General features: G+C 47.7%; 8 protein-coding genes across 8 annotated transcripts; 4 read left to right on the top strand and 4 right to left on the bottom strand.

The window, feature by feature from the left end:
- Positions 1-233: 233 nt before the first annotated feature.
- Positions 234-1,634, top strand: F4812DRAFT_274690 (uncharacterized protein). Its single transcript, XM_047930945.1, has 5 exons — positions 234-645; positions 839-1,018; positions 1,211-1,272; positions 1,348-1,467; positions 1,561-1,634. The coding sequence occupies exons 1-4, from the start codon at positions 435-437 to the stop codon at positions 1,426-1,428; spliced, it is 534 nt and encodes a 177-aa protein (XP_047792997.1). The 5' UTR covers positions 234-434; the 3' UTR covers positions 1,429-1,467; positions 1,561-1,634.
- Positions 1,436-4,580, bottom strand: F4812DRAFT_418612 (uncharacterized protein). The gene is made up of 6 exons (XM_047933266.1): positions 4,214-4,580; positions 3,409-4,160; positions 3,285-3,353; positions 3,047-3,232; positions 2,611-2,985; positions 1,436-2,559 (listed from the first exon to the last, which is right to left on the bottom strand). The coding sequence occupies exons 2-6, from the start codon at positions 4,040-4,042 to the stop codon at positions 1,748-1,750; spliced, it is 2,076 nt and encodes a 691-aa protein (XP_047792996.1). The 5' UTR covers positions 4,043-4,160; positions 4,214-4,580; the 3' UTR covers positions 1,436-1,747.
- Positions 4,581-4,970: 390 nt separating this feature from the next.
- F4812DRAFT_456691 (uncharacterized protein) lies at positions 4,971-7,015 on the top strand (the record flags this gene model as incomplete). Its single annotated transcript, XM_047937032.1, has 2 exons — positions 4,971-5,366; positions 5,435-7,015. 2 exons carry the CDS (start codon positions 4,971-4,973, stop codon positions 7,013-7,015), a joined length of 1,977 nt encoding a protein of 658 aa, XP_047792995.1.
- Positions 7,016-7,516: 501 nt separating this feature from the next.
- On the bottom strand, positions 7,517-8,521 carry F4812DRAFT_274625 (DnaJ-domain-containing protein). Its single transcript, XM_047930944.1, has 3 exons — positions 8,287-8,521; positions 8,188-8,231; positions 7,517-8,135 (listed from the first exon to the last, which is right to left on the bottom strand). The coding sequence occupies exons 1-3, from the start codon at positions 8,365-8,367 to the stop codon at positions 7,607-7,609; spliced, it is 654 nt and encodes a 217-aa protein (XP_047792994.1). The 5' UTR covers positions 8,368-8,521; the 3' UTR covers positions 7,517-7,606.
- A 214-nt stretch (positions 8,522-8,735) lies between these two features.
- Positions 8,736-12,085, top strand: F4812DRAFT_274618 (ATP-dependent RNA helicase dbp10). Its single transcript, XM_047930943.1, has 2 exons — positions 8,736-9,178; positions 9,269-12,085. Exons 1-2 carry the CDS (start codon positions 8,905-8,907, stop codon positions 11,830-11,832), a joined length of 2,838 nt encoding a protein of 945 aa, XP_047792993.1. The 5' UTR covers positions 8,736-8,904; the 3' UTR covers positions 11,833-12,085.
- F4812DRAFT_274612 (26S proteasome regulatory complex, non-ATPase subcomplex, Rpn1 subunit) lies at positions 12,047-15,558 on the bottom strand. Its single transcript, XM_047930942.1, has 4 exons — positions 15,041-15,558; positions 14,916-14,986; positions 12,362-14,851; positions 12,047-12,288 (listed from the first exon to the last, which is right to left on the bottom strand). Exons 1-4 carry the CDS (start codon positions 15,174-15,176, stop codon positions 12,262-12,264), a joined length of 2,724 nt encoding a protein of 907 aa, XP_047792992.1. The 5' UTR covers positions 15,177-15,558; the 3' UTR covers positions 12,047-12,261.
- Positions 15,559-15,782: 224 nt separating this feature from the next.
- On the top strand, positions 15,783-17,421 carry F4812DRAFT_418603 (RIO1-domain-containing protein). Its single transcript, XM_047933265.1, has 2 exons — positions 15,783-16,058; positions 16,126-17,421. The coding sequence occupies exons 1-2, from the start codon at positions 15,996-15,998 to the stop codon at positions 17,302-17,304; spliced, it is 1,242 nt and encodes a 413-aa protein (XP_047792991.1). The 5' UTR covers positions 15,783-15,995; the 3' UTR covers positions 17,305-17,421.
- A 470-nt stretch (positions 17,422-17,891) lies between these two features.
- F4812DRAFT_469223 (uncharacterized protein) lies at positions 17,892-19,789 on the bottom strand (the record flags this gene model as incomplete). Its single annotated transcript, XM_047938858.1, has 7 exons — positions 17,892-17,982; positions 18,042-18,080; positions 18,145-18,390; positions 18,454-18,545; positions 18,596-18,685; positions 18,741-18,831; positions 18,891-19,789. 7 exons carry the CDS (start codon positions 19,787-19,789, stop codon positions 17,892-17,894), a joined length of 1,548 nt encoding a protein of 515 aa, XP_047792990.1.
- Positions 19,790-23,213: the final 3,424 nt, after the last annotated feature.

Here is a 23,213-nt window from a genome sequence, read left to right as displayed (position 1 = left end):
CATAATATTTGTCTCGTCTTAGTTTAGCTTGGGCGGACAGGCGGGTACATACATATTGGCGTTACTCAATTGGGCTTGGGGCTGACTGGGCATTACATATCGGGAAGACAAGAAAAGATTAGGTGGTCTAAGTACCTAGGTACCTATCTGGGTAGGTATACTATTACCCCGCTTCCTATTGGCTCGTGCGCGAGACGGACCCCGGATTCTACACCTATCGCCAACCATAGCGTCCTCTACCCTAGAAGCCACTTATATAATAGTGTACCCTGTGTAATAGTAAACAACTGAAACCCAGATATCATCTTACTATCTATCATAAGTACCTATACTATACATAAGGCAGGATCATTTTCAACTTACCTATTCGAGAGGTAATTATAAGGTACCTTAGACTTTAGTTTACCCAGGCTCAATAAGAAAAAAAAAGAACAATGCCCGCACTTCAACCCGACCCCGAAAGCTCCCCGGCATCATGCACCTGCTGCTGCGGCGTCCCCTCGCTCGCGGAGCTAAGCCGCCCCGTCGAGGTCGACGACTCGCCGTACGGCAGCAACAACGTATTCTGGAAATGGCCCATCCTCGGCCCGCTGCTCGTCGAGAACGAGAGTAGCGATACGCGTGATCATTGCGCCAACGAGCGAAGTTAGTCCCTTTTCCTTTTCCTCTTTTCCTCTTTTCCCTGGTAACCCTTACCTACCTCCTAGGTATCTATCTATAATTACATGCTCTCTATATTGAAAAAGAGGGTAACACAAATAAGCAATCAATAGAAAATACAATAAAAAATAAAACAAAGAAAGGCTAACAATCCCACCCCCGAATTTTTTAAGAAAAGCTTTCCTATCCTACCTCCGGCTCTCCGTGTACATGGCCGTCGTGGCCGTCGCCATCGTCCTGTCCTTCCACCTCAAGTCGCAGCCCTCGGACCTCGAGCTGCGCATGGCCCAGCCGCTCGGCATCGTCTTCTGGATCCTGTCCCTGTCCTGCCTGGTCCTCGGCTTCGGCAATTACATAAGTAAGTTTACTTCGTCTCCGTCTCTCCGTCTTATCTTATTCCCTCCGAATACATACCTACCTTAGGTTAGGTACCTAGGTAGGTAGGTAGGTACCTAAGGTAACCTTACCTGACACTGCCTGTCACCTCGTTGAGAAGACTTGAGAGTTTAGGTACCTTACATGTCACTAATAGCCGGCTGGCTGCGAGCAGAAACGCTGGACAAGTATAGCCGGAAAGTCGCCATAGTCCAGACCGGCTGGAGGACGCAATCGGTAAGATTTTATATGATAACTAAAGCTTATGCGCTTAGTCCTTTTCGTAGTCTCCGAGCTAACAAACCTGCAAAGATCATGTCGCTCATCTCATTATCTATCGTGGGCACTTGTGTCATACTATTGGTAATTACCAAAGCGCAGGTAGAGGAATAATACCAAGGTAAGCACGCTTCTTCTCGACTCCGGCTGCAGGTATGTTTCATTTTTGGTTTCTGGAGTTACGTATATATACATGATTCTGCTTCCATAAATTTGTTGACACCTACCCCTATATGAGTTATATAGTCATCCCGTATCCCGGGCCAAGTACGCCAAACACCACTATTAAATGCCAGGTCCCGCAGTTTCAATAATTCCAACTGCTTACAAATAACTAGCCTTCCAGACGTCGATGCTAACGGTATATATCAAAGCCTCTTCAAAACCCCTCAAGACTATTCGGATATCCCTTTGGTCGCGGCAATAGTGACGTTTATTCTGTTTTGCAGAATAGATCCTGTGCTGAAAAACGTTCCTTCTCTTTCAACTTCTCTTCGGATTCCGCTCCGCAGTTGCCCACTTTCTCTCTGAATTCTGCCGAGTACTTTGTGGCGAGGGAATAAAGTTCTTCAAAATTCGTCTCCTGACCGTCCCACGCCACGATGGGTAGAGTACTGAATGGGCGTAAGTTTCCCTTGTCGGGAAGGCTATCGAGCAAAGACGCCGAGGCAAGGGTAATCTCTGGTCCTGCCCGAATCTTCTGCCTAACCTTCTCGATCTCTTCCTCGCTTGCGTCGTCCGCTAAGAGCGGCTTTGAGTTTTCTTGGCTGTCATACTCCTCCGGTATATGCCTGAGCTCTATATGGACTGTGGCCAAGTTCCTAGCGATATCAACACCAGGGTACAGCATCCAATAGCCACGTGCTCGCGCTAGCCTTAAGGCATGTTCCAGCCAAGACGGGTGTTGTGTGCTCACGACCTTTTCTGACAAGAGCGCTGGTACAGGGTCTGATCCCTGCTTAACTTCCAAAGACCTAGAGGCGAAATCATGCAATTCCACCCATTTATCTCCTAGGAAAAGAACGGCATTGCTGCTAGGTGCTTGCCACAAGAAAGATGTCGAGATTTCATCCTGAGGAGCTTCACCAGGCTCGGCTTGTTTTGTTATTGAAGGCGGAGAAAATGAACCTTTCCCGTCTAATAGCTGGAGCGGTTGTTCGAGACTGATGCCGAAAAGTCGGCGATCCCAGTGTTGATGTGCGGAAATAGATGAGTATCTATATTCCAATAAAGTGTATTTAAGGTCTATAAGGGCTGGTTAAAGGCATGCTCGTGTAAGAGGGGTATGGCGCTTACAATGGAAGAAATCAGGAGATAGTTCAGCTTGCGGAGAAAGTACTAAGACGTGCGAGAATTCTGGCTGGGCCGGCCAGAACGATTCAAGAAAACGGGCAGAACTCTCCTCTTCGCTCATCCTTTGACGAGGCAGGCGGTGACGAAGAGAAAGATATCGCGCGTTAGTTGGATTGGGTATATGGGCGGGTGGCCAGGCGAAGTTTTCGAGAAAGTGCTTAGTTGCGAAATCGATGTCATGAGGAAGTTCGATAGTGAGATGAGGAATTGGACTCGAAGTATAGTCTGCAGCACTGAGCGATCTAAGAAGTCTTATTAGACCCCCCGAAGTCCCTGGAACCGCACGAATGAGGATATCAATATGGATTTTATTCCATACTTGATTGCGCGGTTAGTAAATATTATCAAATATAATCAGGCAATACATAGATAATCTTACTGCGTAACGCCTGGCTGTCGAGTTTCGTTAGCCATTGAAGTCTCTTTCCTGATCCATGCGGGAGCTCGATTAGAGTGTTCTTCTTAGCATCTACATGCTGATGCACTCCTCGCAGAAAAAACGCTTCTTCATTGCTAGAGCCGTCCACGAAAATAGCTTGAGGATGCATGTACTGAAAAATGTGATCTGGAATCTAAATAAGCAAACAGTTTAATTTAGAATGAGAGATATTACGCACGTAGTGCTCGAAATACGGCAGTTTCCATTCTATCCTCGGTCGATATTTGAGCATCGTCGGGGCGCGCATCTTAAAAGTATATTAGTAGGCGTTCGCATGATCATAATCTCGACAAGAATCGTACCGTGATATATAATGTGACATGACTCGTCTATGCCGTTGATTTCCCGCAAGTCTTGTAAGGTTATATCGCTTCGGCTCATCAGGGCAAAGTGAACATAATTCTGGAGCTGGGTTCCCATCTGGCAGGCAATCGGTAGCAGCGTCGCCGCGCTCTTAAGGCTCGAGGTCGCAAATAGAACATTCCTATTGATCACCATGGCCCCTCTCGTGGCACCGATGCCTTGTAACGTCTGCGCCAGTCCTAGGAACTTAACAGGTCCATTGTACTTGCGCTCAGGCGTGTTCGGTGGACGGGTATGCGGTCTGGCAGGGGGAGGCTTAGGCCGGTCGTAAGAAGGGCCCCTAGGAGCGGCAGCATCGTGTGTGGAATCAAGGTCCAGGTAAGTGTAGCTAGGACGGCGCATCTGTATATTAGGACCGAGGATGGGTATATTCTTGATGAAGAGATAAATGACGGCAGCTACAACAAGCACTATAGCTATACGTTTAAGCGACCGGCGCGGAGGGACTCTAGCAGGATGCCAATTAGGCTGTCGCAAGCCAGCGCCATTCTTAAAGGGCTTATGGTCGTCATCCTTCTTTCCCATCTCCTCATCGCTAAGGAAGAATCCTCGCATCTTCGCCCACACGGACATACCCGCGCTTGGGCACAGGGGAAGTTCAGCGCAAGCGGGAGATATATGAGCTATACGGATATCACAGCGCGGTCCGTTAATGTGATAGAGGCCTCGGAAGCTGCATTTCCAAATGCGACTTAAAGGTCGAGTAAGTAAAGGTAAAGGTTTAGTAGAGTAGAGAAAGCTGACTTGGTTAGATATAGTTGGCGACGCGACGAAGAGACTATCTCAAGTGTCTATGAAACTTTGGGCCTAAGCGACGATATGGAACTCTGTAACTCTTTTAGTCGGGAGTGACGATCCCGTTGATCTTTTTAGGGGTCCTAGCTCAAGTTGATCCAGAAAAGATCCAGAAAACTCGTCGCAGGTACGTATCACATACGAAGGATACGAACGTATAATACATTAGTTAGGATGGATCTAAAGAAAACGTGTTATGTTAGATACAAGGGATAAGTTATTAATATAAAATATAATAAAAGTTGTAGAGGGGACTTGCTTTCGGACTGCCTCTGGAAAATAAATGTAGAGTTCCTTCACTGCGATAAGCCCCACTACGGCTGTACGGGAAGCTTGGCAGATGAACCCCACATAGAAGCGACTTACCTCTATGGTATTGTACTATGTACTGTACTATGTACATTTTACAGGAGCTTCCTTGTCCATCATTCGTACCAGGTTAGGTACTATGTAATCGCAAAGTTTAATGGTGGGGTACGTTTTAAGTCCTAATACAAAGTCTTGAATACAAGCCGTTGGAAATTTTTCTAGCTAGAAAATTAAAATTCAGCTTCACGTGTAAGTGTCTTGTCTTTCAACACGTTAAAGCTTTTGGCATCTGTTTGAACCCCCTTTTACTATTATTATTTATTATTCTGGCCCAAGATCATTAGTAGTTTGAGAAGATCATTCATTCTAAACCCCCATTGACTTTTCTTTTCTCACCATGGCCAAATCTCGTCGCAACAGGGCGAAGGGTGGCCAGCGTTCCGATCCGATTGCTAAACCAGTAAAACCACCCTCAGACCCAGAATTGGCGGCGATAAGAGAAAAGAGTATCTTGCCTGTCCTAAAGGATCTTCAGAGCTCTGAGCCGAAATCTCGGACTGCTGCCGCTGGGGCCATCGCCAACATAGTCCAGGATGCCAAGTGCCGTAAACTACTTCTGCGGGAGAAGATTGTTCACATTATTCTTAATGAGACCTTAACCGACGCAAGTTTAGAGAGCCGGGCAGCAGGATGGGAAATCCTCCGTATCCTTACGGCTGAAGAGGAAGCTGACTTCTGTATCCACCTATATCGGGTTGATGTTTTAACCGCTATCCAACATGCTTGCGCGAAGGTAAGATACGAACGACCTGCGAGTTAAAATATAAATAATAAAACAATGATTCACTAACAATCACATAGATAGCAACTATTCTCACGTCAACAAGTCCTGTTTTCAGTAAAGCCGCCAAAGCTGAGCAGGCTTTCACCTGGAGCATCGCAGAATCGCTTGTTGCTATACTATCAGCTCTAGCTGAAGCACAAGATGAAGCTCTAGATGCGGCTACGCGTAACGCGCAGATACTTCGGTTTCTCTTTACCCTCGTTACTCTGGACTTCACCACCGCACCAGTCTTGAACGGTGCTCTCTCGTGCATGATAACACTTTCCGAGGATAACAAACAGTTTGCGGAAGCGCTACTGGCTGATAAGACTACCAAGTGTTATGATCAGCTCATCGCATTCAAGAATGGCGGTGGGTACAAGGCAGTGTTGGCTTGTGGTGTATTGCATAACGTGTTCTCTATGGTGCCATGGAATGATCATAGCCCTGGCAATGATGATGCTTGCGATGCTGTCCTTATCCCCACGCTCTCGCGGACACTCGAGCACACGCAACTCAACGGCGAAATGGCAAATGGCGATAGCTCAACAAGTCCGGCCGAAGTTTTGCAGTTGGCTCTTGAGATTCTCGCGTCTATCGGTACCACTCTACAGCAGACCCTCGAATCAGGGAATAAGAGAGAGAACAGGGAGACAAATGCGGATGCCGTGGATGCTGACATCGAGGAGGACCTCGTTGATCACGAATCTGATGAAGAGGAAGGGGAGGATGAAGAAATGGACCAGGATGAAATGGAAGCCGACATGGAAATGGTCACAGGGGCAGATGCTGACGATGAGCTCCAGGGTATTGACGACTTGCCTACTCTGAGAGAGCTCATTCAGAAGGCGGTTCCACAAATCGTCAAGCTGGTTCGTGCTACTGGCGGCGATGACCAGACTTCAGAGTTGATCCGTGGCCATGCTTTAACGGCTCTGAATAACATTTCTTGGACAGTAAGCTGTATTGATTTTACCGAGAAATCAAATGCAGCCATATTGCACGCTTGGACACCTGCGGCAAGTATGATCTGGCAGCAGATAATAGCGCCAGTACTTGCGAGCAATACATCTGACGTCGAGCTCGCAACTATCGTAACGAGTCTCGCGTGGGCTATTGCAAGAACTCTGCATGGGCAGACATTCCTCGGCGGAGACGAGCAGAAGAAGTTCATATCGCTTTACCACGCATCCAAGAACCTCGATTCGAACCAGGAAGACCCATTCCAAGGCCTTGGAGTCAAGTGCATTGGAGTGCTCGGACAACTCGCGCTCATCGAATCGATTGCGTTAAATCGGGAAATAGGTATCTTCCTTCTCACGGTAGTGAAAGGGTTACCTGAGACACCGGCCGCGGATGCTGTAGAAGCCTTGAACCAATTGTTCGATATATACGGCGACGAGCATAAGCCATGGGATAGAGAAGTCTTTTGGACCGACAATTTCCTTCAGCATTTGGAAGAGGTCGCTCCAAAGGTGAAGGCTATGGTAAAGACAATTGATAAGAGGCAATCAACCGAGTTGCGTGTCCGTGCTGAAGAAGCGAATTTGAATCTTTCCAGATTCGTTCGATATAAGCAGAAGCATAAGCCTGAACAGGCTGAACTGGTAGTAAGGTGAAAAAGATAGGTATATTTGGGGACCGGGAACTAAGATGGTAACGGTGCATGGATCTACGAGGCCAGAGTAACCACCTAGGTAGTCTCGAGGAAGGTTGGCTATTGCATTAGGTATGGATTTTACGCCGAAATGCAAGGAAATCGGGATAGTTGGTGTATTGTTTACCCCTTACTCGCCTTATGATTAATGAGAAGATCGGGGGCACCGATATCCCTTTCGGCCTCCGTTACTATGTCCGCTGTGTGCAGTCATCGCAAATTCCGGAAGCGTGTTAAAAACATATACAAACTCACCTTCATACTTTATTGCTTGCTGTCTGGCAAAGTCGTGCGTAGATCCGAATCAAGGATGCCACAGCTATAATAGAAACGAAAAAGACTCGATCTCAATGTCACTAAGGGAGTTAGGCTCATAGGTATTTCGGTCTATCAATAGAACTCACGTAGTAGTAAACCCATGATTTGTATGTAGTCGTCCATTACTCATTTATCGGGCTCAGGGTCGACGAGCGTTCGATTCCTGTGTAAGCAAGTATAAATTCAGCCGCAGTATATTTCCCCGTCATCCTAGACATGTTCCCAACGACTTGACTTAACCAATGGGCTTCAGCTTCTTTTTCTTCTTCTTGTCGTCGCCGGACTTGGACTTTTGGAACTGGCGCCAGCTGTCGATACGCTGGTCTCGGGTGCTCTCCCAGTCCTGCTCGTGCTGCCTCTTACGCTTGCGCTCCTCGAGCTCCTGGTCGACCTTGCGCTGCTCGCGGCCCTCCTCCTGCATCTGCGCCTTCAGCTGGCGCTTCCGCCGCAGCTCGTTGTCGATGAGCACCTCGCGCGTCTTCTCGCGCCACTTCTTGGCGAACTCCTCCGTCTTGAGCTCCGGGCTGTCGACGGTCCACTTGTTCTCGCGGATCAGCAGCATGCGCGCGTCCGCGATGGCCTCGTCCAGCCGCTCCCGGTGCTTCTCGTCCATCAGCTCGGTCTGCGCCTTCTTCAATCGGTCGAAGGCTTCCGGCGCCTGCGGGTTCTTCGTCTTGTCCGGGTGGATAAGTAGCGACTTCTTGCGGTAGGCTAGCTTGATGTCGGATTCCGGTACACCGGGGTTCAGATCGAGAACTGCGTAGCTATGGTAAATGTTAGGACCATCCATCCCGTTCTCTTCAATGAATTACTTACGCATCTAAACGGAAAGCTCTTAGAATCCGGTCTATCTCGGCGTCCTAACACGAACTATGTTAGTAAATGTACGGCGGTAAAGTGGCAAGACTAACTTACCTTGTCGAACTCCTTAGATTCCGCCTCAAGCGCATCAAGTGCGTCCTTGTCCTCAACAGGCTGCTCATCTTTTGACGCCATTCTGTCCCTTCTATAAAACGATCTCGCGGGTAATTATCAGTGAAGAAGATCTAGTAGTTGGAGAGGATTTATGCAAAAGAAATGGTATCAAATGCGATGTTGGAAGTTTATAAAATGTGTAAGTGAAATGGAAGTTCCAAGTTGAAAGGCTCGGAGCAGGAGATAAGGAATAGAAGCAGCAATACGGACTAGGTAATAGGTATCGTGTATTGTACCCATGTACTCCGTACCTCCGCATTGCCACAGGTACCTATGTACTTTAGGTACCTGGTTCCGAGGTACCTGAGTGAGGTGGGACCAAGATGCTTATCAGGCATTACCTAGTGCGTATCGATAACATTAGCAAGGGTCCTACATAGTACAACTTCAAAAAAAAAAAAAAAGTTCTTGAGAGCCGCCCCACGACAGCTTCAAATCGAGACTGCAGAATCTATTTTCTAGCTAATTTATCTCTCAATTTCGGCCTTATATTGGTGGTCGCTTGTACATATAACATATATGTAGCGTACATATCGGTATATCGACCTGTCAAGCAATATGCCGTCGCGCGCGGTGTCACCGACGCCGTCCGAAAACGAAGTCGATATTCTAGGATCTTTATTCACAGACAACATTGGCGGCGCATTGAGCGGGAAGAACAAAAAGAACGACGAGCAAGCCGATTTAGACTTTGACTTTCTGAATGGGGGCGACGATGCAGAAGATGATGGCGACGAGGCCTTCATCGCCCTTAAGCAGGCTGCTTCGTTTAGAAAAGCTGGTAACCTGAAGGGAAAGTCTGTCAAGAAGGGCGGTGGTTTTCAGGCCATGGGTTTGTGCACCCCATTCGATGATATATATGCAATAAAACCTGCAATATAACCACATGGCGCTTTATCTAACGGTATAAAACCAACTATAGGTCTCAATGCCAACTTATTAAGAGCCATTACACGAAAGGGCTTCTCGGTTCCCACCCCCGTTCAGAGGAAAGCTATACCATTAATCATGCAAAGGAAAGATGTCGTCGGTATGGCGAGGACAGGTTCTGGTAAAACAGCGGCATTCGTTATTCCCATGATAGAACGACTGAGAACCCATAGCGCCACCGTCGGTGCGAGGGCGCTCATCCTCTCGCCATCTCGAGAACTGGCTATCCAGACCCTGAAGGTCGTTAAAGAGTTCAGTCGCGGAACGAACCTCAAATGTGTGCTCTTAGTTGGTGGTGATAGTCTGGAGGAGCAATTTAGCGCCATGACTACGAATCCCGACATCATCATCTGTACCCCCGGTCGATTTCTGCATCTTAAGGTCGAAATGTCTCTCGACTTATCCTCGATTCAATACGTCGTCTTCGACGAGGCAGATAGATTGTTCGAAATGGGTTTCGCTGCGCAATTAACTGAAATTCTACACGCCCTGCCCCTTTCAAGGCAGACGTTACTTTTCTCCGCCACCTTACCGGCTTCGTTAGTCGAATTCGCCCGCGCTGGATTACAGGATCCGAGCTTGGTTCGATTAGACGCAGAAACAAAGATTTCCCCCGATCTTCAGTCGGCATTTTTCAGTGTCAAGAGCGCCGAGAAGGAAGGCGCTCTTCTTCATATCCTACACGATATTATCAAGATGCCCACGGGATTACCAGAGGGTGTTCAGGCGGAGCCGGAGAGGCATTCCAAAAAGAGAAAGCGAGGGTCCGATGCACCAAGGGGAAAGGAAAAGCCAACAGAACACTCGACTATTATATTCACTGCTACAAAGCATCACGTCGAGTATCTGCAATCTCTACTTACCCAGTCAGGATTCGCAGTCTCGTACGTATACGGTTCCCTAGACCAGACGGCCAGAAAAGAACAGGTCGAAAACTTCAGATGTGGTCGTTCCAATATTCTGGTAGTGACGGACGTGGCCGCGCGAGGTATTGATATTCCAATTCTTGCCAACGTGATCAACTACGACTTCCCTCCGCAACCCAAAGTCTTCGTTCATCGAGTCGGTCGTACGGCGAGAGCGGGACAGAGGGGTTGGAGTTATAGTCTTGTGAGAGATACGGATGCGCCGTATCTGTTAGATTTGCAACTATTCTTGGGCAAGAAGCTTGTTCTTGGCAAAGAAGGCAAGGGTGCTACAAACTTCTCAGAAGATATTACGGTTGGAGCTCCAGTTCGAAGCAACATAGAAACCAACGTGGAATGGCTCAACAAGGTCTTAGGAGAGAGTGAAGATATTAGTGCTCTTCGGAGAGTAGCGGCGAAAGCCGAGAAGCTCTATATGAGGACACGCAATTCGGCATCCAGCCAGAGTGCCCGACGTGCGAAAGAAATCGTCGCGTCAAAAGGCTGGACGCAACTCCATCCCATTTTCGGCGACGAGTTAGGAGAGGCCGAAGATGCCCGCGCGGAAATGCTCGCGAAGATCAGCGGATTCAAGCCGCAAGAAACGATCTTCGAAATCGGCAGATCGGCCAAGTCAGGCAAGAACGAGGCGGCCGACGTGATGAAGACCATTCGTGAGCGTTTTGGTCCTCGCAAATCTGGCAAAGACGAGGAGGTGGACGAGGCTGAGGAAATGGACGGTATAGAAGGCTTCGGCGAGGAAGACGAAGAAATGGCAGACGGCGCTCCGGAATCCGATGCCGAACCTAATAATTTCGAAGACGAAGACGAAGACGATGACGATGACGATGATTCCGATCTCGAAGTCACCATATCCAACCACACCAACACCAAATCCTCCTCCTCCTCCAAAGACCCAATCTCCTCCTTCCAAGACTCCGAGGTCTTCATGTCGTACACGCCCCGAACCATCAACGCCGCCGAGGAGCGCGGCTACGGCGTGCACTCGGGTTCCAATTCCCAGCCTTCCGGCGCCGCCGCCAGCAGCACGGGCAACTTCGTCGCCGCGGCCCGCGACCTGACCATGGACCTGACGAACGACGAGGGCGCCAAGAACTTCGGCGTCCCGGCCCGCGCCCGCATGCGCTGGGACAAGAAGGCCGCCAAGTACGTGGCGCGCGACAACGACGACGACGGGTCCCGCGCCCAGGCCGGCGGCGGGAAACGCCTCGTCCGCGGCGAGAGCGGCGTCAAGATCGCCGCTAGCTTCCAGAGCGGCCGCTTCGATAGGTGGCGCCGCGCCCAGCGCCTCGGCCGGCTGCCCCGCGTCGGCGAGTCCGAGAAGAAGCTTCCTCGCGCGGGCGCGCCCGTCGGCGGCGAGGGACCGCGCGGTGGTGCTGGTGCTGGTGCTGCTGAGGGTGGCGTTCGGTACAAGCACAAGCAAGAAAAGGCCCCCAAGGAGGCGGACAAGTACCGCGACGACTACCACGTGCGCAAGAAGCGCGTGGCGGAGGCGCGCGAGAAGCGTGTGGGTCGGTTCAAGGACGGCATGGGCAGTAAGAAGGAGGTTAAGAGCATGGAGGATATACGCAAGGCGCGTGTGATTAAGGAGAAGAAGAAGGCGAAGAACGCGAGGCCGTCGAGGAAGTAGTTGAAGGATTTATAGTCAGTACCTACCGACCTAAGTTATATAAAATATTTACGTACTTTACATACGTTTGCATTAGGTACTCTGTTTACTTCAAAGTCACGTCTACGTAGAGCAGTAAGAATGTCGAGAAAATAGTTCAAGTACCTAGGTTAAAGCAGGTAATCATGCTTTATTACCAACGATACAACGTCGACGAACCCAAACCACAAAGGTCCCGGAGCCATTTCCACCATATATCTAATGCGTGGGACCAAGTTTAATTTCGCACTCTAGACTTGCTATACTTGGAAGTGCATTATTTAGTTAGGCACCTTGGTAGTTTTCCTTTTTTTTTTTTTGTAATAGTACATTCATCATCCGTAGATTCGTCGGGGGTCAAGATGGGAGGGTGGTGTGCCTCCGTATTAGAGTCGTAGGGTGTTATAACTCCTACTTTCCACCTTCCCACTCCGGGTTCTAATTTGATGATGTCAGTATAACATGCTTTCCAAATAAATCAACAGTGTTACAAATGAGAATTCGGTCTTACCTCACGAAGGATCACGAGGCCTTCCAGTGTGCTACTAAGACTAATGTACTTTTCATCCTCCAATTCCGCCCGCTCACCGTACGCCAAAAGCACAGGGGTGCTTTGCGTTTGCCATCCGGTGATCGTCTTGGGTCGGCCAGCCTGACCGACAACATCGACGGCTTGGCCAACACGTACGTTGACTGTTAGAGGACGAAGGTTCTCGTCCAGCGTGACGAGGAAACGGGGATGCATAGCTGTAATAAGGTAGTACAAAAGATAATGGGAGTTAGAGGTGATGAATTGCTTGGCATCAATCATAGCGACAAGAGTAGCGAGCAAACCAGACGTTGCCACTCTCGAGAGGATTTGCCGATCCGTATGGAACGGATTAAGCGTCATGGTGCCTTTGCCCATATGCAAAAGTCCCTGCGCGATTCGGACCATAAAGAGCGATTCTTGATCTCGGTGATAGTAGCTTGCCAGTTGTCGCAGAAGTTGAGCCAATCTTGCATTATTTGTGCCGGCGCCGAGCAGCCCCATTGCAAAGATCGCGTTAATCGCAACGTCGTTGTCGTTATCATGGCTATACCGCGATAACGTATCATAGACCTTCATTTGCGGGTTGCTGGGGCTAATCAAGGCCATAGCCAGCGGCACCACGCGCCGAATGTTGGCCTCGCCGTAATGCATGAGATGTCCAAACTGCCGCAGTACCATTTCTTGCCCGACATCTTCGCCCATCGCTACCAACGCAATTCCAAGTACGGCATACATTTGTAATAGCTCCTCGCAGTCCTTATCACCCGAGTCGGCGTCGTAGTGCTCATTACATATATGTAGTAATTCTTGTATCTTCAGCACAGCTCCGGTGCCAGCCCAGGCGCAGACCTCACATAATATCGCTGTTGGCCGAGCCATAGGGTGAGATACTGCCTTCAGAGTCTCCAGAATAACATCGACCTCCTCCTGACGGCCAAAAAAGAGGAGTCCGAGGCCAAGAGCTAGGAATCTAAACCACTTGTCCGAAAAAACGTTTCCTCGTTCGTCGTCAAGTAAGACACCCATGATCTCCTCAATCGCTAGAGGGTTAGCAGAACCAACGTAAACAAGACCTAAAGATAGAGCCGCCATGGCGACTATCTGCATATCATTATCAGGGTTGGTGATAATGGGAATCAGAAGCTCCAGTACTTCTTCTTTGTGAGATCCAGCGTAGGAAAGTCCAAGTCCCATGATAGCAGTTATCCGAACGAGCCGATGCTTACTCTCAAGCTTATCTGTGTCGCCTAATAGCGCCAAGCCTGGGTCGCTGTCTATTCGCACGCCTGAGGTCATGATGCCAATAGCTAGCATAGATCCAGCTACAATCAAAGGCTCAGTCGAATAAGTGAACTTATCTATCTTGTCCAGGCCAGTTTCGACGTCCCACATTAGGAGGGTGCCGAGGGAGGCAACGGTCGAGACCATACCCTCATCCTTAGTTTTCCATACCCAAGATTCCTTATCCTGCTCAACCAGCATCATCTTATCGTTACCGTAGCCGGCATTGACAAAGGCATTGACAAAAGCGGCGGCAAGGTTATGCCTTGCAGAGTCGAGGTTCGTCATGCCAGCAACTCGGCTACTTTCTAGATGGCTCTTATAAATATCTTCGGTGGTCTTAGGCTCCAGAATGTTCAATGCTTTGCCTAGGGTCTTGAAGTACTCGGCCAACTTGACATTGCCAACAGCATCTTCCATGTCCATCGCATCCGTGTGGGATTCAACGTTCCTCAAAACGTTGACCCAGCTCTTCTGGCGACCGATCAGGAAAGCCATTTGCTTCTTCAATGCGGGGTCCGAGGTCGAATTGAAGACGCTATTAATAAGATCCACGTCATTAAGTCGGATAGCGATTACCATGGCCTGGGTGTATTCCTTGTAGGTGGTATAGATGGTATAGGCGGTTCGAAGGAATTGCTCATTCTCCGGGTATGTCAGGAGGTTGACCATGCTGACCAGGTATAAGCAGACACGAGAATACGTGTTTTCGTCGACGAACTTGGGAAGGTCCTCGATAATTTCGAGTTCGCTCATAAGATCGACGGCATCGGCCTCGGCGTTGCTCTTCAAGAACAAGGGCACGAGGATCAACGCAAGATCCACCAAGTCCTTGACAGACTCCTCTGCGGTGACGCGTTTTGCGTAGACCTCGCCGATCTCTAGAGCCAAGTGGCGGACATATTCGTGACCCCACGACCCTATATCTTGTGTCGGCGATAATAAGCGGTACTTCAGGGTATCTTGACGATCTTCATCCGAGAAAGTCATGCCAATAACGGATAGAACGTCTGCCAGCGACGATTTGTCTTCTCCCTCGGGCCACTCGTCGTAGAGTTTCGTCATGGTTTCGTAGTGTGGTCTTAGAAACTTCAACGGCTTAGGTACTGCCGTCATCGAGGACGTCGAGGTCTTGATGGATGTTTTCATGGCCTCCAAGGCCGGCTTATAGAGGGATGCATCAGATTCCTGCAAACCAAGTTAGTTAGCATCTTTAGAGGATGAATAGGCCCAAAGAGCGCCATGTTCATACCGTTAATCGCTCCACCAACATATCAAGCTCGCTCTTGAGCTGCTGATCTTCCTCGCTCAAGTCCTCCGCGGCTATATAACTATTAGTATAGGATGGCGACGCAGTAGATAGAGGGGTAGACGTACAATCGACCTTGTCCTCATCTTTCTTGCCATTTGCTGAAGGTTGAGCATCTTTGGTCTTCTTATCACCAGGTTGACTCTCGACGGCCTTGCCTTTTCCCTTATCGGCCGATGTGGGCTGGTTACTGCTCGGCGCCATGGTCGCAAGGGCGGCAGATGTGGCAGCTAATACAAACTATGAAATGACAAGATTCTAATCGCCGACCTACGTTGTAAAGCAACTCCGGTAGGGATCAGACGACTAAGACAGGAAAACGATGATACCCTAGGGATCGGGTCTAGTGGAGAGGAAAATATGATTTCGTTTTCGGTAAAAAAAGGTGTTTGTGGGTAATTGTGGTGGTAGTAGTGATGGTAGTTGTAGATGTTTAGGAAGAATAAGTTAAAAGTTGAAAATTGCGAGTTGTGAGTTGCAAGTTACGAAGTTACGAATAAGCTTTCCCAACATGAAAGCTCCTTGAAAGTGGCAGGTCAGGCCGAAGCTCTCAGGGCAAGGCGGAAAAGGCCTTACTTGCTTGCTAGGTACCTCTACCTAGGTATCTGGGTAGGTATTACGCGACTGCTCTGCCGCCTATTGCTTAGTGATTTTAAAAAGTGGTCCGTGCACTGAAGGTTCGTCCAGAGCCTTTTCCGTCTATTGACGTCAAACAGTCCAATCAAAATTCTAAAAGTTACTAGTATATTTATCTTATCGGAGATTAGATAGAGGGCCCCCTTTGTAATTTTTGTTATAGAATTGGCGGGGGTTTTTTTGTACGGCATACATCTAAACTCATCCCTTCATCAACATCCAAAACCCCGCCAACATTTATTCTTCACTATTTCTTTTTTTTTTATAATTTTCTTCAATTCTGTAGCCTGGCGCTTAGTTAAATCTAAAAAGGTTACCCCATAGATACCTTAGGTACTTTACCGTAACAATATCCAAATTTGTGTACAGAGCAAAGGTCAGCCCGCCATGAAGCTCGACACCAAGGCCATGCGCCACCTCGCAGCGGAGGACTGGAGAGTCCTAACAGCTGTACGATCCCTCCTATTATGTCCTATCTTGAAATCTCCGTTCCTCGACTGACCAGAAATTCCGGTAGGTCGAGATCGGCAGTAGAAACCATGAAATCATCCCCACCCCTCTTATAGAATCTCTCTCCAAATTGCGCGGCGGCAGCAATCGCGTGCACAAGTCCATATCCGCCCTGGCTAAGGTTGGCTTGATCGCGCGGCTGAAGGAGGCAAAGTACGATGGGTACCGACTAACATACGGTGGCCTGGACTACCTGGCACTGCATACGTATGCGAGCCGTAAGGAGGTGTACAGTGTAGGAAACCGAATCGGCGTCGGCAAGGAGAGTGATATTCTAGTCGTGGCCGACGAGTCCGGCACACAACGCGTGCTCAAGATCCATCGATTAGGTCGTATCTCGTTTCGCACAGTCAAGTCCAACCGCGACTACCTCCGAAAGCGCCAGGGCGGCAGTTGGATGTACCTGTCACGGCTAGCCGCTGAAAAGGAGTACGCCTTCATGTGCGCCCTGAAGGAAGAAGGCTTCCCTGTGCCGCAGCCTATATCCCAGAGCCGTCACACTATCCTCATGCACTTCATCGATGCCTTTCCCTTACGTCAGATTTCCGAGGTCCCTGACCCTGCCGCCTTGTACGCCGAGTTAATATCCATGATTCTGCGACTAGCCAAGCATGGTCTAATCCACGGCGACTTTAACGAGTTCAACATTTTAATCAAAGAAGAGCGGGGGGAGCCAGACGCGTCCGCTAAAGGCAAAGGAGTCGAGAGCACGGTAGACGAGAGTAAGCAGAGTTACACAGTGACGCCCATTCTCATAGACTTCCCCCAGATGGTATCCATGGACCATCAGAATGCCGAGATGTACTTTGACCGAGACGTCAACTGCGTGAAGAGATTTTTCGAGAGGCGCTTTCACTTTGTGAGCACCCAGCCAGGGCCCTTCTTTAAGGATGCCAAGAAGACGGTTGGCAAGGACGGGGCCAAGAGGCTCGACGCTGCGGTTGAAGCTTCTGGTTTTTCAAAGAAAGCTCTTAAGGACCTCGAGGCTGCTATAAGAGAGCAGCAGGAAACAAGAGGAGAAGAGGGTAATTCAGGAGACGAGTATGACGGAGCATCCACAGACGAAGAGGAAGAGGAGGGTGGTGAAAATACCGAAACAGATGAGTCAGATGCTGGCAAAGATGATCAAGAAGCAGATCTCCATAAGATAGAGATGGAGAAGCTTTCGATTGAAACTAAGACGTGAACAAGCAAATAAACAGGCAGTTTACTTAGAACTGAGCAATTGATACCCCTTTATCTGAACCTCATAACCATTACGAATGTCCTGAAGTGTACAGCGGGCCTATAGTTTATTGTAGGGAAGTCATCAATTAAGCAGTAAGTGAGAGAGGAATACTTCAGAAATTTGCTAGTATTATGTGCAAATTCTGTATTAATGCTGCACTAATGTTCTGCAACCACCAAAAAACTTCCGCCTTCATCGAATAGAACGAGAGTAAGACGACATTACAAAACTTATCGTAAGATAAACAGGACCAAACACCCACACGCCCCCTTTTCCACGTATTGTCCTCCAATTATCGTCACCATGATGAGGAATAACGTATTGTCTCGTCCCTAAAACTCCGCAAAGAACTCGAGTTGCGTAACAAGAAGCTGCATAAGAAACTCAACAGAAAACCATAGTTGGGACTGATGAACAGATTGTGCATGCCAATAACAATATTATGGCAGCGAAATATCTGCTGTGATGCCGAAAACCATGAAAAAAAAACAAGACCAAATTGACGGTAACAACCATGATAACACCCGAGATTATAATACAGCTGCTTATTCCTTCTCCTGCTTTACCGGAGATGACTGGCTGCTGCCATGCGCGACTAACGGGGACTCGACACGGATTTCGACACCATCACCGGGTCTATATCCAAGTTAGCGCTTCTTTAATGGCCATGGGATCGTCGGTATGAGGGCCTATACCCAGGTCCAAAATCGCCCGGACAGTCCTGAGGAGCACCGCTGCAAACAGAAGATTAGCAGTCAGCTAAAGCTTCAAGTTCAATTACAGTAGTCAAGAGCATACCCAGAAACATAGTTGCTGTTGTTTCGATAGAGGACGCGAGCAGGGCTCATGCCTACAAGGGTAGTACCATAGGCACTGACGTTGTATTCGTTGGTGCGGTACTGGCGGCGCTTAGCAGTCACCCGCTTGAGCTCCTTCTGGGCGGGTGTGTCCGCATAGCGGATCTGCAGTGGGAGGCGTTCACGACTAATGAGTTTGCCAGTGAACTCGTTGATGATCTCATCACAGACATCTCGTGTTTCGAAGCTGCAAGAAGGCGTTAGAGGTTTATAGGTCTATCAGTATGCTCCACATAGAGGATTAACTCACCGAGCAAATCCAACACCACGGCTGTTGCCCAAACTGTCTCGAAGGACCTTGCTGGACAAAATGGTGTAGCCTTCGAAAATGAGATTGATTTCCTATAACTGTTAGATGTTTCAGACTACATCGAAATGAATTGCAATCTTACAGTCTCAGTGTAGTTCTTTGGGAGGTTAGAAAGATAAAGGTTGGTTGAGCTCTCATCGCCCTCAGCTCGTAGTCGCGAGTTGAACGATTCCTAGTTCTAAGTGTTAGTTAGAGAACATTAAGAAATGTGGCAGGAATTCCCTTACCCTTGCAAATCCGACTTCATAACCTCGACGATAAAAGCCGCGAATGCAATTCTCGGAATGGCGAACATCGACAAACTTGGCGAAGCCAAATCTAAGAGTTATGTCAGTTAAAGTGTCTTAGAACAGACCGCATATTACAGAGTTGCTTACCCCTTACAAGCACCAGTGTTCGAATCAATAATGGCCTTAGAGGTCTCCACGGGACCAAAGCGCTCTGCATACTTCAGCAAAAGAGCATCGTCGGTGGTGGGGTGAAGTCCGCGGATGTACACGTTTCTGTTACCCGGAATAGGGTTAACCAGGCTCTGCTCAAGCGTCTTCATGTTCTCAGGAGGGGTAAAGACAGCTGGAACAGCGAACGGGATCTTCGGATCGCGATCGAGTAGTGGAGACTTTGGCTCCTGAGGAGCTTCGGCAGCCACAATCTGGTGAGGCGAGGGAGTTGTATAGGTGGATCGATCGAACACAGTCACGCGAGCACCCTGGTCTCGAGATGTCATGCTTCCCAGAAAAGGTGTTGCCGGGGTAGACTCATTAGTCGAATAAGACGAGCGGCGGATGTCCAGACCCGGAACATCTCGAGAGCTGGTGTCAGTGGTCTCTCGGGCGCTGTTGGTGCGCGCAGGAGTGTAAGGCGAAAGGGCAAGCATAGGGTGATGCTGAAAACCTCCATGAGCATAGTAAGGACCACCATAGGGGCCCGGGTAAGCCTCAGCTTGGGTAGATGGATAACCAAAGGTAGGGATGCCGGATGCCTGGACTCCGGGAGCCGAGACAGCATGAGACGGATAGTTAGTAGCAACATGCACAATGCGGCCGTCTGGGGTTGCCATAGGGATCATTCCCGGAATAGGTGGCAGGCCGTTGATGCCAAGACCACCGAACTGGTGGAGAATAGCGTTCATATTGGTATCAACAATTGTGTGGCTCTGAGAACCGTGGGTGGTGCCACAGTCGTGAGCTCCGGTAGCCTGAATAGCGGGATGAACGCCGGAGTTCGGTTCCTCGGGAGTGTTGACGCGGACAGGTGCACCGTTCTCGTGATGCATGATGATTAGAGTGAAATAACTTGATAGACTTCTACAGAAATATATTGTTAGCATGTCTCCGAAATATTGTATGTGGTAGCAAAGTGAAAGGATTGATAGGCAAGTGAAAGGAGAAGCTGTTCAAAACTGCAAAGCTATGAAATATTGAGGCAAGGCTTTCAGGAAGGTGAGGAGTAGGGTGAATTAAATGAATAATGGGTAATGTCGACAGACGTGTAAGTTGGTCATTGTGTAAACATGAGTGAGTGTCTTGACATTGCAAGGGCGTGAGACATACCTTGTACAAGAATTGACTCAACCAAGTCTGATGGTAAGAACAGTTAAAACCTATTAATAATTATAGTCAGAATAAAGTCGAGTTAGAAAACGAAAAGTTCCTAAAAGGACTGCGCTTTAAGGGAGCGGTGGCGGAGCAGGAGAGGAAAAGGAGGAAAAGGAGGGGATGCAGATAGCCCGGCAATATCAATTAACATAACTGAAAGTGACAAAAAAAAAGGTATAGAAACAGGAAAAGTTATGGAAGTTGTCTGCAGGTATAGGGGATCTTAATGTTGTGAAGACTGTTGTGGTGTACGGTGGTGTACGAAGGTGTCGCGTTGCTTTAAGTTGCTGTCTGTCGTCAAATGCTAAGAAGAGGCAGAATAAGAAGACAAGAAGACTGTCGTCAAGAGTAGGCAGATAATCTTCTCGAAACAGTAAAGACAAAACAAACCTTGGGGAACCTGGCTGGTAATGCCAATACTGTTAGCACCAAGAGGATTGTGATGAAGCGAATGGGTCCGAGTAAAATAGAGTAGCTAGAGAGCAAGATGGGGGAACGAAGAGACTGTGGTGATGCGTGTGCTGGATGAGTTGATGCTATGCTGTGAAACCAAACGAAGAAGAAAGGAAGAAAAGAAACACACACACACATTATAGATGAAGAATATTGGTTCAAGTCAAGAAAAGGGAAAAGTAAGGTAGACAAGGTAGACGGGATGTACTTACCTGCCTGGTGGTATCCAAGCCAGAACGTTAGGAATGATCCACAAGGTCCAAGTTACTCAGAGGTAGTTGCAGGGATTGCGAGAGCTTTAGAGTATATGTATGGCTGGGAAGGTATATTAATGCAGGGGCCTGTAAACATACCAAGGTACCTCTGTGAGTGCGAATGTTGAAGGCGCGATACTCTGAAAGGGGGAGTTGAGGATGTAAAGACGTAAAGATGTAAAGTGGTAAAATGGTAAAATACCAAAGACACACGTACCTAACCTGAGGATTCTGGGTAAAGGCGCGCCAACAGGATGTTACTTTCAATTCAAAGATTGATTTCAAAGTACCTAAGACGAAAGACGCAAGTGAGAGAGAAGGGACAACGTGTAATAATATTATTATGGTTGTGCCTTCGTGTGGTGTTGTTGCCTTCGCACTTTGGAGTCGTTGTTGTTATTGTTGAAGCTGAACGGCAAGAGACAAGTCCAAATTGTAAATGAAGTGCCTAGGTTAGGTAGGTAATCAAAGTTAAATAGATGGATGCCCTGGGTGCCTGACAAGAGAGATACAGATACGTTGCTAGGTGTTGCTGAGCTTGTTGCTAGAAATCAACTTATCAGCCTCATAGGTAGTTCCTTCCTCAAGACGGCTAATACCTATGCACACACACACACAAAAGCACACAATTATGTATATGTACTTCTAATAGTTATGAAACTATGAGAGGTGAGTGTTAGGATACGTATACTGATAAACGATATACACTTGTGTATACCTAACTAACTTGATGTCTTTATGCCTGTACCTAGGTGTAGGTAGTTATTCACATCACACATGTAACAAGTATTTCTTATACGTTCCTTATCAGCGAATTTATCCAGCCGTTCGTAATGTTTGCAGATACCTTATGAACAACTACCTAGAATCTACCTGCGTACATAAATCCTTAACATGCAACAGGTTAGGTACGCATCCGCCGATGTAGGCAGCTATTAGTATTAAATCGGCTCATAAATCTGCATACCGAACTGTATACATATGAACTATTAAACTCTATTATTAGGTAATACCATGCTTCGGGCTTGGTTACTACGTGACGACGATGCCTTTTGGCTTAGATGGGCAGGTGCTGACTTACATATAATTATCTAACCTAGGTACTGAGCTACGTACTGCTTCTTGGCTCTCGGATGTCTTGCCGTTTTCTTAGGGACCACACTTTCCTCTAACCGTTTTTCTGAGTTGAAAGAAAAAATGAGAAGGGGGAAAATAATAAAAATAAACCCCTATCCAAACACCCACAAAATTCACTACCTACCTCCTAGGTACCTACCTAGGTAGGTATCTACAATGTAAAAGCCATATACCTTAATTACACTCCTCCATCTAAAATCACGGGGTGTCATTACTACTACCCATTGATGCTCACTCAACTGTGTAGCTGATTATTGACTTCCGAGTCCATCGAGGACATGCCTTTCTATTCAGTCTTGTATTGTTCCCCTTGCGCGATCCCCACGAGAATGCGACGCACCCAGGCACCAAGTTGTTCCGTCGATGTTGTACAACAAGACAATTACGATGATCACTGTCACCAGTTGCAATGCGAGATGTGACCAGATTACTAAAGTAGAGAAGGCATAATAGGTATTGCCTAATACCTACAAATAATATTTCTATGTATAGGTACATAGTGAGTCTCATAGCATTATCATCATGTCCGATAAACACTATTAAGGACAAACTTGACGAGAACAACCAGAACAACCGAATTCTACATTACGAGGAGCCTTGAGAATTTACGACCTACCTGTGATTTACGACGTACCAAAATTAAGTCCCTATTAAGGCCAACATTCTCACTTCTGTAATATTATACATAACGGCATTGGTACATATGAACTAAGGTCGACATTCGTTTGAACCCCGAGTTCGCCTCTCTGATATTCAAACAAGACTTTACTATATGAATGTCTTGCGTGAATTATTTTTGCATATAAATAATTCTTTAGCGTTATTTTGATGTTGACTTTGAGATCATTATGTCCTGATAATATATAATATTCGGAAAGATGGGATGACCCCGAGGGTGGTATGTACTATGTAAACGATGCCATCTCAATCGACCGTCTTACTTCAGTTCAATCAATCGAAACGCTGAATAATGATAGCTACCTACCTACCTAGGTACCTAACCTATGATTCCTTTCAGTTGTTAAGACGAAGCCAGATATGGTTGTCTTGGGTTGTCTAGGTAGTATATAGGCGTATCAATCTATAAATAACTTAACATTTACAATGGACTAACTAATAGCTGTTATCACGAAGTGAAGCCTCAATACCTACGTAGAAATATCTCCGAAGAGAAGCTAAGAGTCCTGATCTGATTCCAAGAGCTAGTGATGCTTAGGTATACATATTGAAACAGTTCTTCCCTTTACCTATCTAGGTA

This window comes from Daldinia caldariorum (assembly GCF_022478825.1).
Source record: "Daldinia caldariorum strain CBS 122874 unplaced genomic scaffold F4812scaffold_3, whole genome shotgun sequence".
Taxonomy (NCBI): domain Eukaryota; kingdom Fungi; phylum Ascomycota; class Sordariomycetes; order Xylariales; family Hypoxylaceae; genus Daldinia; species Daldinia caldariorum.
Note: the sequence above shows the minus strand (reverse complement) of the source record. Positions and strands in the feature narration are given on the sequence as shown.